Here is a 14,411-nt window from a genome sequence, read left to right as displayed (position 1 = left end):
TGACAATATCAATGCTAACTTCAAATTTTCTTTGGTTCATGAAAACCTTCACTGATTCTCATGAAGTGCTCTGACCATAACTTAGTGCTGCTTATGGTCAGATCAAGAGAGGAAAACAATTTTCTCAATGCTTTCTCTGTCGAAGCACAGCCCTTGAAAAAGCCCACAAGCGAAACGGATGGGGCCACCGTCGGGCAACAGATAAGTGCTCGACTTTACTTTATCTTTGTAAAGCTGCTTTACAGCACTTCATGAGAATCACTGAAGGTTTTCATGAACCAAATAAAATTTGAAGTTAGCATTGATATTGTCAATATATTTTAAAAAGGTTTCTTGCAAAAAGAGCAAAATTGTTAAAATCTATTTGGAAATAAATTAAAAATTAAAATAATTCTTTCCAAGCAAGGTTTTTATGACCAGTGATGAAAACCACACCCCAGTTAAAGCCGCTGAAAACTGAAAGTAAGCGGTCGGGCGTTTTGAGGTCTTTTCCTTGCTTTTTAGACATAATTTGTTAAAATCAAACATATTTCCATATAAATTTCATTGGATTCCTCTTTATATGTTCGGTGATCTTACATCTTGGAGTCCTGTATGGTAATCCTCTTACTATTGGCCACGTCAAAATACAGACATTGAAGATCGGGACATATGTGGTCAGATAAAAATTTATCCAAGTGTGATGTTGAGCACTTAACTGGCTAAGCTGAGCCACATGAAGGTAGAACTGTATTTTATAAAGTCACCTTAGGGGGTCTTTTACTAAGACACACTAGTGTTTTTAGCACACACTAGAGACGCCCATAGGAATACATTGATGTCTCTAGCGTTTAGCGCGCCTTAGTAAAAGACCATCTTAGCTGGTTAAGTGCAGACTCCACCCTGGAACACCTACAAAACAGCAGCTTCCAGCTTAGATGCTAAACTGCTTAAATGCTGCTCAATAGGTCCAGTTAACCCCAGGCAAGTGAAGAGAAGCGCTGTGGTTCAGATGACAACAGCAAAGAGGGCGTCATATGACCCACAGCTCCTTCTGGTCTTTGGATTAATTGTAACTATCAAGGAAGCAGTGAAATTATTATAAATCATCTTTTGTGTTAATTATCCATTGCACACATAAACACACCAACCAACAAAAAAGGAACATATCTACAAAATTGCTTTAAGCGTTTAACTAATGGTTTTACTTATAACCATTCTCTTCAAAGATTTTTTTAAATATATATTTTATGCTTTATACTTAAAGCATGTTCATGACAGAGATGTTTTCTGACGAGCAGGTTTCGGCATCAAAATTATATATGTCACTTTATCAAAGTATATTTCAATTGATCATTTATTTTGGGTATGTCAAATTTTATTTTATATACTTTGATTTAAGGAATGTTTAGATTATATTTTATCTTTGGTGTTTTGTATATATTTATTTATATCATATTTTAAGTTTCAGCCATTCAATGTATGTTAAATCATATTTTATCCTTAGTGTTATGTATATTTTCACTACTGAAGCAGGCCTTCCTGGCTGAAACATGATACTGTGTTGAGTCTGTAATCATCAATAAATTCTTTGCTTGGTAAATTGGAGTTTGCATCGTTTGTCCTTGGGGAGCCATAGTCCATTCCCACTTTTTTTTTTTTTTACATGTATGTCTGTGGGACTATAGTGGTCTTTTCTCTAAAAATAAATTCCAAAATAAGTGTTTGTGTAGTGTTGAATCTACACTGGGTTTTGCTTCAGCCTAATTAACTTTAATTCTCACAATTACTATAAAACACACAGGAACTCAGTTACACCGGTGTATACAGAAGAAACAACTGTATTAAACATATTGCAGGGGTTTGGATCAACATTAAATCATAACTGTCAGCTAGCTATCACAGTTAATCGAGTTCACCTTATTTGGCTGAATGTTTGTTGCACACTTTGGTTTTAGGAGCATCTTCAAAATAAATCCATGCAAGACTCCAACAAAATCTTTTTCTTCTCTTGTGCTTAAGGAATGCCTTTGAGTAGAGGCTGATAGAGGAAGAAGATGGGTAGGGATTAAACGATGGATGATCCTGTGAAAAGTAATCCAGGATACAGTCCCAGACAGTGAAGAACTGCAAACATATCTGGCATTCATTAGCGTGTATTAGGCATGAGGGGAACCTGCCAAGCTATTGCTCTCTCTGAAAGACAAACAAGCATCTTGTATTCTTTTATTATAAATAGGTAAAAATACATAAAAATAGATAGCTGATACAGAGTCAATGCCACAGCGTGTAATTGAATTGTGCACAGGAGATAATGTAAAAATTAGCAGATGTTGTAATACAGTTTTGTGGCACACGCGAGAGTATCACCCAAGAAATACAGAGGTGCTCATTTTCAAAGCACACAAATTTACAAAGTTATGTAAGTCTATGTGCTTTGAAAATAAACCTCATAACATTTTAAATTTTGCTTAAAAAATACTTGCCCCTGTTTGCATGCACGTAACTAAAAGATATCTACCCAAGGTATCAAGAGCGTTGCAAATAAACTAACAAATGTTCCATCCTCTTCTACTAACCTTCTGTAAAATGATACAACTTTTGGGTCTGTGCTTTCTCTGATGTATGTTTTATAATAATGGCTTTCTTGTTCTTTCTTTTACAAAATTATTCTTGTTTAGTTTATTTTTTAAATGAGAGAAACATCATTTGAAACACAAGGATAAGGGGACTGGGGGCTATACACATGCCTAGAAATACTACTTCTTCCACAGATCAGAATGCAGAGCTGCCATGCTTCACAAAAACAATGGGTCTGGTGGGTGTCGTTCTGTTCCTGCCAAGTAAAAAAATTTAACAAATTAAGGCCCAGATGCACAAAGGTCCCAGATAAAAATCCCTTTATTTCCAAATCGGTAAAAATTATTGATTTGGAATTATAGAGGAATTCCCAAAGAGAATCACATGCAAATGAGCTGCTCATTAATTTCTCATTTACATGCGCTATGGGAGAAGCCTGTCAGCCAGCCGACCATGCAAAGGACAGCCCATCGCTAAATGTAGCTGCTCTGTGCTTGCAACAGGCAGCTGGCATACACACAGACAAACTGCATCTATAAAAGCAGAGGTAGCCTTTTTTTTTTTTGGGGGGGGGGGGGGGGGGGGGAGAGGAGATCACACAGCTTTGGCAAGTGGGTTCCCAGTTGATGGGTCTGTCTGGGGGGGGGGGGGGGGGGGGGGGGAAGAGGGTGAAAGGTCCTGTCTGGCGATCAGAGGAAAGGAGGCAGCAGACCAGCGGTCACTCCAAACCAGCAAAAATATACCGTAGATTAATATTTTAAAAAAAGAGAAGCCAAAGTGCCTAATTTAAAATCTCCAGGAACCCAGTGCAAAAGTGCAATCCACTAAGTCACTGCCTAACGCCCGGCCATAAAATAAAAGAATGTTCCAGGCGGCTGGTGCACAACTCCATATACAAGCAGAGTGCAACTGCTGTAAAGTTCTTCAAGTACCAGCAGTTCCCTCCGGTGCACGGTGCTGACCCCGCATTCCTGTCAGCTACAGTTTAAACAGGAAGCAGAGAAAAGTTTGGTCAGAGAGGTGGTATGGAAGAAGCCTCTTTCACACTGCTGTCAGAGCAAAGAGGGAAGCAGCCAGCCAGTCTTTCCAACGTTGAATGAGCTCCAGCCAGGCATTACCAACAGCTCCAGACCTCCCGTTAAATTTCAGCGCTAAAGGTAGGGGCTGCTTCTATGCATCAGGTCAAAAAACAGCTGTGCATCGCCTTGCATGCAAATTTGTATAGTAATTAGCTCATTAATAGCTTTGCATTCCGTTTTCGTTAGCTGCTACCGTGACAGGAAAATAGCTCTGAGAACCCTTTTGTGCGTGTCTCGTTTACTACTTGTATAAAAACCACATTGCTGGCTCGTTAGGTTTAGTGCATCTGGGCCTAGGAGAGGTCCAGCCTGGGGGACACATTAGAAACAATGCTTCAGGAAAGAATGGCTGTGCACTGGCAGAACCTTAGAAGCCCACTGCTGGATGCTGCCCTGTATGACTATGTCCCCAGTGAGGAAAAAAAAAGCATTTTGCGAAGTGATGAATAATAGAATTGAAAGAAGTCAGATTTATATCAGATTCTTAACAAGTAGCAAACAGATGTACAAACGTTTCTAAACATGACTAGTGACACTCTTCATGTCTCTTCTGCTATTGCACAAGGCTAGACCGCCTCAGTGTCTCTTGCTGTGAATATAAGAGGCCGGGCAGAGGTTGGATACGACCGCCTCTGAAGGATTTGGTAATACTGTGCAGGGCGGCTTGCTGCTGAGACTACCGGGAAAATTTTCGCACACGGTATGGTGCTGGTAGATTCAAGTGCTGTGAACTCCCGTTCCCCTTCTCCTCCTCCTCTTCAGTCAGGTCTTCTGCAGAACCCCATCGCTTCTTGGAATGACTGCCGCTGCTCTTGGGCAGGAAGAGACAAGCTAGCTTCCGATTCCTGCGTTCACCTCGCAGATGCTGGAATTCTGCAGTGGCGAAGAGTGGAGGAGATGAGAAAGAACAAAGAGAGAGATAAAAGCATGAGAAAGATAAAGAGATACGAAATGAATATACATGTACCCATACAAATATACACAAGAGAGAGAACAGTGACTCAGAGAAGACTTTGGGTGAAACAATTACAACGAACGAAAGTGAGAAATCAGTTAACAAAGACTATGCAGGAAGGATGGAGTAGCTCAATTAATATATCGCAGGTGAATCTGGTTCTATAGTAGACCTTATACACTTGATTTATCAAAGTCTCCCCTCCCCCTGACAAAGTGACAGACAAACCATAACTCCATATCAATATAAGCATGTGCACACCTAGCCAGAGTTTCCAAAGGAACTTTTTAAGTGTATTTGCTCTGAAAATGAGCACCTTTCTATCCTACTTTTATTCCTTCCGAGTGACCACTTAAACAAACATCTAGACATGCTTATGCTTTACTAGTTGAAAACTGTTATATCTCTTTAGCGTCCCAAAAAAAATTAGTAAAATTAAAATATGAAAGAAGCACATGAGTTACCTAGCACCATCTGCAGCTCCAAACCTAGTTTAGAAAGCAAAGCAAGAGAAAGTGTTAATATTAAATGAATACAGGAACAAGCAAAGGGCGGAAGCAGAGGCAGCCACTGAATGGCAGTAAGAGGTTGCATGCCTAACACACATGGGCCTCTGTTTTGCAGAACCTTTGGTCACATAGCTGGAAACTGCATGAAAGCTTGCCTGGGAGATATTTGTCTCCGAGCCTTAGAGATTTACTCCTGCGTGAAATTTTAGGGCACCTCTGAATTTACAAAATAGGCCATAGCTCATTACACATGCAGATTTACACCACAGAACACCCCCCACACACTCACTCACTCTCTTCCAGCTTAGTCAGAACCTGGGTTGGGTTCTGGTATCATAAACCTTCATTTGGACTGATCCAGCTATTCACCCCCTATTTATATCCCCTCCTAAATTGTCCTTTGCTGGGGGCTTTGCACAGAGTTTCCCTCTAGAACTCAGCCATCCTGGACCCTTCACCTGGCCAGTAGGTGTCACCACTGCATGATTTCTACAACTCTCACCCCTTCCAACCCACCTGGCCAATCAGGGGCTGTGAACACTGCCTGTGCAGCATCTCCAGCCCAACTGAGGGAATGGAAGACCTGACTCGGACCTTAAGCCAGGTACACCTGCATAGCCGTGCACAGCACTCCCACTGATACTCTCCCTCCCTCTTCTTCCTTTAAATCCCAACCCAGCCCTTGGTACACACCAAGGCAGTTTGATTTTCAAGATATCCACAACGAATATGCACAAGATAAATTTGCATACAAAGGAGGTGACCCAAGAACTGGGTTGAGAACCCCTGGTTTAACCCCGTCATCAGAGCAACAGCCCTCTCAGTCAGAGATGGCAAATCATTGGTCCCTCTGGTACCTGGCATGAGTGCAAGAGTCTTGCAAATAGGTAGCACAGTTGTGCAATGGCTGAAGCTCTCTCCACCCAGGTTCATCAGAACAATGCCTTTGCAGCCTTCTGGGCCCACAGATAGAAGCTGGGCTCCATAATCCAACCTGCCTCCTGCATGTCCCGGTTAAACCAGCCTGTCTACATGCATCTAACAGTGATACATACACAAGTGACAGCTCTAAATATACTCTGAGAGAAAAATACTAGAGTTTCTATATCATGCTGAGTAAACGAGTGAGTGGTAAGTTTATTTTCACCATGTGGCATGGTGATTTAACACAGGATGAAAACTGTATGAAGTTTTCAGTCCTAAATCCTGCAATTTGGGCAATGTTCCACCTCCTGCATACCACAAAACCAATATCAGAAGATACTACGGTGTGATCAAGTACACACACAAGAAATATTGCAAATCAGATCTGGACAGAGGCCATTCTAAGGTGTGCTGTTAACCAACCCCGTCTACCACCATTCTTTAGCATCCCCACACCAGCCTTATTCTCAGCAGGAGACACCCAGTCAGTACCGATCACTTACGAGGGCTTCCAGTGGCTCCATTAGTACATCCTTCCACTTTCAGATAATGTGCTGGGAGGCGGCCACTGTAATCTCGCACAGTCTGTTTGGCACCTGCGTGAAATCACACCACACGTCAGCCTGTGCTTCGTCTTTGACACCTCCCTTTGCTGCCAAGAGTGGACGTCACGCTCACCTCCCATACCCATGTTCTGCCCCAACATCAGAGAATGCACCTCTATATTAACAACAACATGGTCACAAAGTCCCTCCTGAATGCCAACAAAAGCAAAAAGGCTTTTAACTTCCTCCAAATGTCTGCCCTTGTCGTCTCTCAATTCTTCATTCCTCAATTCTTCCCGTTCCGTCTCCATCAGGGTGCGTAAACAGAAACCTATGAGAGGAGCATTCACAGTGCAGGCAAACAGATTCCTTACCGTAGTCTAAGATCAGCAGTTCCATGATCTCTCGGTGACCGTGGAGTGCAGCAATGTGCAAGGGAGTGTAACCCTGTAGAGAAAATACAGAATGTCAGTTCCGAATGTGGAGGTCCTTGTGCCCACCGTCCTACCTTTTGTGTCTTTCTGTGCTTACTGTCCGCCCTTCCCCCCCCCCCCCAATATTCATATTTATTTAATATACCACAAATTATAGCAGTAATTAAGCAGTTTACAACAGAAGTAATATATAGAGGGAGGAAGAAGATAACATGGGGAAGCTAGGTTACAATTAGTTCATATTCGGGGACTTGGGGAACTATGGGAATAATTACAATTAAGTGATGATATGGGAAGAAAGGAAGTGAACAGAGAGCACCTAGACATCATGAAAGCTGCACTGGGACTGAGATGGCACAAGCGTCAAAATAATGAGAGAAACGAATTAGGTAGGAAGGGAAAAATGCATTACTAAAAGAAGCACTCAAAGTTGAGCTTTAAATTTCTTAAAGGCTTAGGTCAAGAGGGAGGGACTTCCACTAGATACTTACTCCCTTTCCAAGGGCATCAGGCACAGAGAACAAGCAGGAGGGAGGACAGAAAACAAAAAGCAAAAAAACAAAAATTAATTGGAGGTAATACTGTAGATTATACAATAAAGGCAGTGGTTCAAATCTACCTACCACCCCCATACCAATTGATTAGGGACTGTGAAAAGGCCTCAGGTGGCCGTAATAGTAGTGATTAGATGCATGCTTACAGGCCCTGTGCAAAGCCCACTTCCTTTTACTGACATGGACTTTTTTTTTTTTTATTTGTCATATGGGAAACCCATGTATAGGGGCAGGGCTGTTGCAGACAGGGGCGTAGCCAGACCTCACGGTGGGAGGGGGCCAGAGCCCGAGGTTGGGGGCACATTTTGAGTGCGCCCCCCCATGCCTCGCCTTCTCCTCTCACAAACAAATACGTTTGCTGGCTGGGGTCCCCAACCCCCGCTAGCCGAAGCCTTCTTCAGCGTGGTCCTCTGGCGCAGCTGTGTTCGCAGCCTGCCCCCTGACCTTCTTTCTTCTTGCTCCTTAAGAAGAGCAGGGGGGCAGGCAGCGAACGCATCTGCGCCAGAGACCGCACTGAAGGATTTGGCTGGCGGGGGTTGGGAACCCCCACCAGCCAAACCAGGGGCCCGGACGAAATTTGCGGGGGCCCAGGCCCCCATAGCTACGCCCCTGGTTGCAGAACCTACAAGTATACTGATGGACAAGCCCCATGGAGATTTCCCTTCTGCCGTCTCCCGTCACTATGCTTTGGACCAACCCAACATGAGGAAAAGTGAGAATGAAAAAAATAGGAGGGAGTGGAGGATGGAATGGGGAGAAGCAGGGATGTTGTTAAGACACTGGCACATGGGTCCCATGCTTAAATTGTAGATGCCAACACCTTGAATGTTGCTGCATTACACAGGCCCATTAAACCCTTCACCTTATGCCTGGAATAGGCTTCCTGAGCCATTACGTCAAGCTCCATCCCTGGCCGCCTTCAAATCCGGGCTAAAGGCCTACCTGTTTGATGCTGCTTTTAATTCCTAACTTGTCACCTGTTTGTAACCTTATCTTGTCTTCCTCTCTTCAATAGTCCCTTTTCCCTATGTGTCCTATCTGTCTGTCCTACCCTTATCCCTTATTTGTCCTGTCTGTCTGTCCTGATTTAGATTGTAAGCTCTTTTGAGCAGGGACTGTCTTTTCTTCATGTTCAATTAGCGCTATAGAAATGATTTGTAGTAGTAGTAAAGGGGCTTGGACAAGATGCTTCCATTCTTATAGGTGCAGAGACTTAAGGACCAGTAACAAATATTGAGGCGAAGAGTCAGATCATCAAACAGCCCTTCTCCCAATGCCCCTCCCCCTCCCGATTCACAGAAGGGAGACCTTTCTGAAAATTTTGATGGGGCCTAGAATTTGTCAGAGCAAAACCTTGGGGGGGGGGGGGAGGGCAGCATTCAAAAACTAGCCCTTATCATACCATGAAAATCTAGCGAATCCAGGAAATAAATCAGCCAAGGAACTGCAAGTCAAGTGGGTTCCTACTCCTTATTCAAATTCACCATTGCCAATGAACAAGACTAACAAACTTTATTTTGGGCTTTTAAAATTGCACTAGTCCCCACTTTGAAACTTTACAACAATTTCTGGGTAGCAACTTTTGGGGTATGCATTTCTGAAATAGGAATCGCAGTTACTTCCTTGGTTTTTTTTTTAGTGCGCTACTGGCGCTCCCTTGGCAAGGAAGCCCATAACTCGGACAATCCAAGCGTGTGTACAGAGGAGTGGTGCTACTTACATGCTGAGTTTGATTGCAGAACACACAGCACAAACCAATGAGAGGCACATGGAACAAAGAAAATCAATTGCTAGATTAAAATGTATATATTTAAAAAAATAAAAAATTAAACTGTGATGCTGCTGTACTGATCCTTATTGAATTCCACTTTATTTTTTTTTTGTTACATTTGTACCCCGTGCTTTCCCACTCATGGCAGGCTCAATGCGGCTTACATGGGGCAATGGAGGGTTAAGTGACTTGCCCAGAGTCACAAGGAGCTGCCTGTGCCTGAAGTGGGAATTGAACTCAGTTCCTCAGGACCAAAGTCCACCACCCTAACCACTAGGCCACTCCTCCACTGTTGCTACTATTTGAGATTCTACATGGAATGTTGCTATTCCACTAGCAACATTCCATGTAGAAGTTGGCCCTTACAGATCACCAATGTGGCCGCGCAGGCTTCTGCTTCTGTGAGTCTGACGTCCTGCACGTACGTGCAGGACGTCAGACTCACAGAAACAGAAGCCTGCGCAGCCTTCTACGTGGAATGTTGCTAATGGAATAGCAACATTCCATGTAGAATCTCCAATAGTAGCAACATTCCATGTAGAATCTCCAATAGTATCTATTTTATTTTTGTTACATTTGTACCCTGCGCTTTCCCACTCATGGCAGGCTCAATGCGGCTTACATGGGGCAATGGAGGGTTAAGTGACTTGCCCAGAGTCACAAGGAGCTGCCTGTGCCTGAAGTGGGAATCGAACTTAGTTCCTCAGTTCCCCAGGACCAAAGTCCACCAACCCTAACCACTAGGCCACTCCTCCACTTTCAGCTGTCCAGAGCAGCAGTTAAATATTAAAAGGGGGGAGGGGTGCAATTCTATAAAGGGTGCTAAAAGGTAGGTGCTCAAAATCAAAGCGCTAAGCTAGTATTCTGTAATGGCAAATTTGTGCCCTTAATACAGTTACAATTATGCCTTTTATATTCTGCTAATTCCTGTCAACGGTTCTAAACAGATTACAAACTAGATTATGTATCTAGGAATTTACAGACCTATACAAGAGAAAAGACATACCATAATAGCAGTGGCGTAGCTAGGATTTTTTTTTCCAGGGGGGAGTACATCTCCCCCTTCCCCCAGGCACTACTGCCCCCTGTCTCCTCTCCCCCCCCCCGGTACCTTAAAAATCTCTGCTGCAGTCTTCATCCGGGTAGCAGTACTCAGGTTGCCTGTGGCCTGCATCGGGACTTCCTCCCTGAACCGTCCCACCCCTTGTTATGCAACTTCCTGTTTTGTGAAGGGTGGGACGGTTCAGGGAGGAAGTCCTGGCGCAGGCTACAGGCAGCCTGTGAATGCCGCTGTCTGGGTGAAGACGGCAGCAGATAGGATTTTAAGGTGGGGGTCAGGGGGGCCGGGTCTGAGAGGAGATGTGTAGGCAACAGATGCATCTAGTTTAAAATATGCTACCGACTAATAGCAAACTTAATACTGTCTTAAAAGATGATATTTTCTGCAATTAGGCACCTAAACTTAGGTGTGACCATTTACACTAGCTCTGGCACGTAAATAGGCACGCCAAAATGCAGCAGTTAGGCACCTGACAATATTCAATAAAGCGTGCACACAAATAGAATGCCCGTGACCTGCCCATGCCTCTCCCATGTTAACCTTCACTTTCGCAAAGTTATAGCATAGTGCCTTAAGTGCACCAAAGGTTAGGCACTTATATAGTAAAATAGTAGATGACAGAAGACAAAGACCTGGACGGTTCATCCAGTCTGCCCAACAAGATAATTCTATATAAGGCACCTAATGGGTGATTTATATAAAATTAGGGAGTAAATAGACAAATCATTTGAATACGTTACATATGAACAAGTGAAAGGCAAGCCTTGGCCTTGGCTGTCAGGAACTTATGATTTTTCCTCTTGTATTGTGTTAAGCCATTTCTATAATGCTTTTAACCTAACAGTGCAAAGGGGTTTACAAAGTAAAAAGAAGATCTCCAAATGGGTTACTAAACATCAAAATGGGTAAACAATGCACCATCTCGAATTAAAATCACTGAAATGAAAACAAGTATTTAAGAGTTTTACGGAAAAAATAAAAGGCATACTTAAACGAATCGAATCTCTACAGGTATACTGATCCATATTTTTGCTCTCTGATATGTAAATGAACATTCCTATATTGTTTTTTATGTTTAAATCATTTTTATTGATTGTAACAGACAATTAAAACCTTTCTTTGCCGAAAAATGAAATTTATACATAAATTGTCAACCCACAGGCTGAAACAGCTTATCTTATTACAGTATAGTATTTGCATTTTCTCCCTTCCCTCCCCCTCCTCCCAACCCCAGCACTCCCTATATCTTATCACATTCTAGTATTACAAATGTAACAGAAAACCTCCAACAATTGACAAACATCTGGCTAAATTACTTCAGAATAAACTCTGTTGTTCAGCTTCGACATTATATGAGTTATTTGGCTATATTAATCTTAAGGAGTATCCTACCCAACCCCCCTGCCCTCTCCCTCCCTCCCTTTGCCCTTTCCCACCCCCCTCCCCCCCTCCCTTTGCTCCATTACAAAATCAACTGTGTTTGTAGTTTAGTACACACAAGAAGTCAGCATCTAAGGAAGTGGCATCTCTCCTTGTACATTGCGTACCCGACTTTCGGTAGGTACTGGACCACCTTTACCGTAATCCATAGCCCCTCTGTTTATTCATAAACCTGGGAGACCTTGCTTAGGCTTTAAAATTTCAGCAATAGGCTTTGTGCCTTAACCGGAAGGGTAATCCAAAGCATTTCCCATTGAGCCTTAAACTTGAGACCTGCGGGGCTTTCCAGATCAGGCACCCCACACCTGTCTATTCTCATTTGTCGCACCATTTGTGCACGCCATGCCTGTAAGGGGGGTATTTCTTTTGCCCTCCAGAATTGCAGTATGGTGGTTATTCCAAAATATATAGCCATCTTGGCAAATGCCTTAAAGCCCTCTGGAGCCTCTGCAGTTAGCTTAAAGCGGTTAAATAAAATTAAGGGATCATATATGAGAGTGCAGTTCCATAATTGGTCTATTCCCGCTATGATTTGCCTCCAGAACTTTCCCGCCAGTGGACAACCCCAAAACATATGCCCCAGTGAGGCCGCTCCCTGGTTACACTTGGGGCAGGTTCCTGTAGTATCAAACCCCGCTTTTAGTGCTCTGCGAGGAGATATGTGTGTTCTCAACAGCCATCTATATAACCTCTCTCTTTGGGGTATGGAAAGTCGCTGCTTATACATAGCTTTCAAATATGATCTACATTCTTCCTGTGTAAATGTGCAACCCAGGTCCCCTGACCAGTCCCGTGCAATCTGTCTAAAGTCTAGTTCTGCTGCAGTGTCCTTCAGCTGCTGATGATGGAATCTCAATGGCACTGAGAGTTGTGCTCCCAGAGTAAACTCCTCGGAGAGAACCTCCACCACATCCTCCGTGAGGTCGGTCCACTCCAGGGAAGCAACGTAGTGCCTCAGTTGACAATATGCAAATTGATATGTCGGGGGGATCCTAAATCGAGTCTGCAGCTCTTGGTATGAGAGAATGTGTCCCTGCTCCGTGACTACGTGTGCCAGGTATATAATCCCTTTTTGCGCCCATCTACTAAAGACACTAACCCCTTGGCCTGGAGGGAACGCTGGGTTATTACATATAGACAGCCAGGGGGACGTTCGGGCAGAGAAATGATAACGTCTACACACCCATCTCCACGTTTCCCTGAGGGGCCTCAGTAGGGGATGCCTCCTGAATGCTCCAGTGGGCAGTGGTGCTCCAGAATGGAGCAGATGACTGAAGTGTATGTTTGGGAACATCAGCGTCTCTACCGGCGTAATGGAAAACTCAGATGTCCCTCGATACCAATCGTTTATGTGTCTCATGGAACTTGCGATTGCCAAAAATTTAATGCTCATAAGTCCCATGCCACCCCCCTCCCTTGGGCCTGTCATTAGATGATATGGAATTCTCGGTTTCTTCCCTTGCCAAAGGTACTTTTGTAGTAGACGTTGTAAAGACTTTTCATCTTTTCGTTTCAGAAACAACGGTAATTGTTGGAAGACATATAGCCACTTGGGGGCTATCATCATATTAAACAGCGCTATTCTGCCCCAAATTGTAAGTGGTAATTCCCTCCACATGAACAACTTATTTTTAGTCATCTCCATCAACGGGCCTATGTTTTCTTTATATAGGGAGGCCCCATCTCTGGTTATGTACACTCCTAAATATTTCATTTTTGATGTCTCCCATCTCAGTACAGCCTCTCCTTGCCAATTTAATTTAATGTCACTATCCATGGACATCGCGCATGACTTTGCGAGGTTAAGGCTAAACCCTGATAACTGCCCATACTCCTTAATCAGTGCTAAGGCAACCTTAAAAGACTCTTGTGGGTTAGTTAATACTAGGAGGACGTCATCAGCATACGCTAAAGCTCGAACTTCCTGTTCCCCTAATCTCACCCCCCTAATTCCCGGGTCCGAATTTAGATAGCGTAGTAATGGTTCTAATGTAAGATCAAACAAAAGCGGGGAGAGTGGGCAGCCTTGGCGTGTTCCCCTGCCTATTGGAAACCCCTCTGAGATCCCTCCATTTGCTGTGACCTGGGCTTTCATACCGGAATATAGGGCCTTTATGGTTTGCTTCATTTCTGCAGGAATTCCTATCCAGTCTAGAACACAAAATAAGAAGGTCCACTCGACCCTGTCAAAAGCCTTTGCAGCATCGAGGCTCACCAGTATCCCTGGGATCTCCCCATGCTGGCACTCTGCCATTGTCAATAAGACTCTTCTAATGTGTGTTACCGAGTGCCTTTTTGGAATGAATCCCACTTGTGTAGGTTCAATTACACTTGGGAGATGAGCATTGAGCCGTGTGGCCAGGATCTTTGCAAGCAATTTAATATCGACATTAATCAACGAGATAGGCCTATAAGATTCGGGTTCCTCCCCACATTTCCCGGGCTTCAACAGTAATGATATAGAGGCAGTATTTTCATGCACTGGGAATCTTCCCTCTCGAATTACCGCCTGGTGATATTCGAATAATGGACCTAGCAACTGGGGCTGGAGCATTTTGTAAAATTCTCCTGAATACCCATC

At 43.6% G+C, this 14,411-nt stretch overlaps 2 protein-coding genes across 7 annotated transcripts in view; both read right to left on the bottom strand.

Annotated features, from left to right (window-relative positions):
• Window positions 1–3,867: 3,867 nt before the first annotated feature.
• Window positions 3,868–8,481, bottom strand: LOC115475563 (ankyrin repeat domain-containing protein SOWAHB-like). Of its 3 annotated transcripts, XM_030211378.1 has the most exons (6): window positions 7,497–8,481; window positions 6,946–7,018; window positions 6,530–6,622; window positions 5,058–5,081; window positions 4,299–4,511; window positions 3,868–4,261 (listed from the first exon to the last, which is right to left on the bottom strand). In XM_030211378.1, the coding sequence occupies exons 1-5, from the start codon at window positions 7,635–7,637 to the stop codon at window positions 4,315–4,317; spliced, it is 528 nt and encodes a 175-aa protein (XP_030067238.1). In that variant the 5' UTR covers window positions 7,638–8,481; the 3' UTR covers window positions 3,868–4,261; window positions 4,299–4,314. The 3 variants fall into 3 exon arrangements, with proteins under 3 accessions (XP_030067238.1, XP_030067237.1, XP_030067239.1); XM_030211377.1 differs by having other exon boundaries at window positions 3,868–4,511; XM_030211379.1 differs by lacking the exon at window positions 5,058–5,081 and having other exon boundaries at window positions 3,868–4,511.
• A 194-nt stretch (window positions 8,482–8,675) lies between these two features.
• LOC115475562 (ankyrin repeat domain-containing protein SOWAHA-like) overlaps window positions 8,676–14,411 on the bottom strand; it is a 41,982-nt gene continuing 36,246 nt past the window's right edge. For 3 of the 4 annotated variants that reach the window (XM_030211375.1, XM_030211370.1, XM_030211371.1), the window contains one exon: window positions 8,676–9,282. In XM_030211375.1, the coding sequence (XP_030067235.1) occupies window positions 9,175–9,282 (108 nt within the window). In that variant the 3' untranslated portion in view covers window positions 8,676–9,174. The remainder of the gene's footprint in view (window positions 9,283–14,411) is intronic. The other variant, XM_030211373.1, reaches the window with a different exon arrangement.

The sequence above is a fragment of the Microcaecilia unicolor genome, chromosome 8 (genome assembly GCF_901765095.1).
Source record: "Microcaecilia unicolor chromosome 8, aMicUni1.1, whole genome shotgun sequence".
Classification (NCBI taxonomy): Eukaryota; Metazoa; Chordata; class Amphibia; order Gymnophiona; family Siphonopidae; genus Microcaecilia; species Microcaecilia unicolor.
The sequence above is the reverse complement of the archived record's forward strand: the minus strand, read 5'-3'. Positions and strand labels throughout refer to the sequence as shown.

Excerpts from the sequence above, each read along its gene's own strand:
- LOC115475563 (XM_030211377.1), bottom strand. The coding sequence starts at position 7,637 with ATGGGGGTGGTAGGTAGATTTGAACCACTGCCTTTATTGTATAATCTA. Across the intron at positions 6,623-6,945 it reads ACTGCTGATCTTAGACTACG|GTGCCAAACAGACTGTGCGA; the intron begins GTAAGGAATCTG and ends GATTTCACGCAG. Across the intron at positions 4,512-5,057 it reads GGAGCTGCAGATGGTGCTAG|AATTCCAGCATCTGCGAGGT; the intron begins GTAACTCATGTG and ends TCGCCACTGCAG.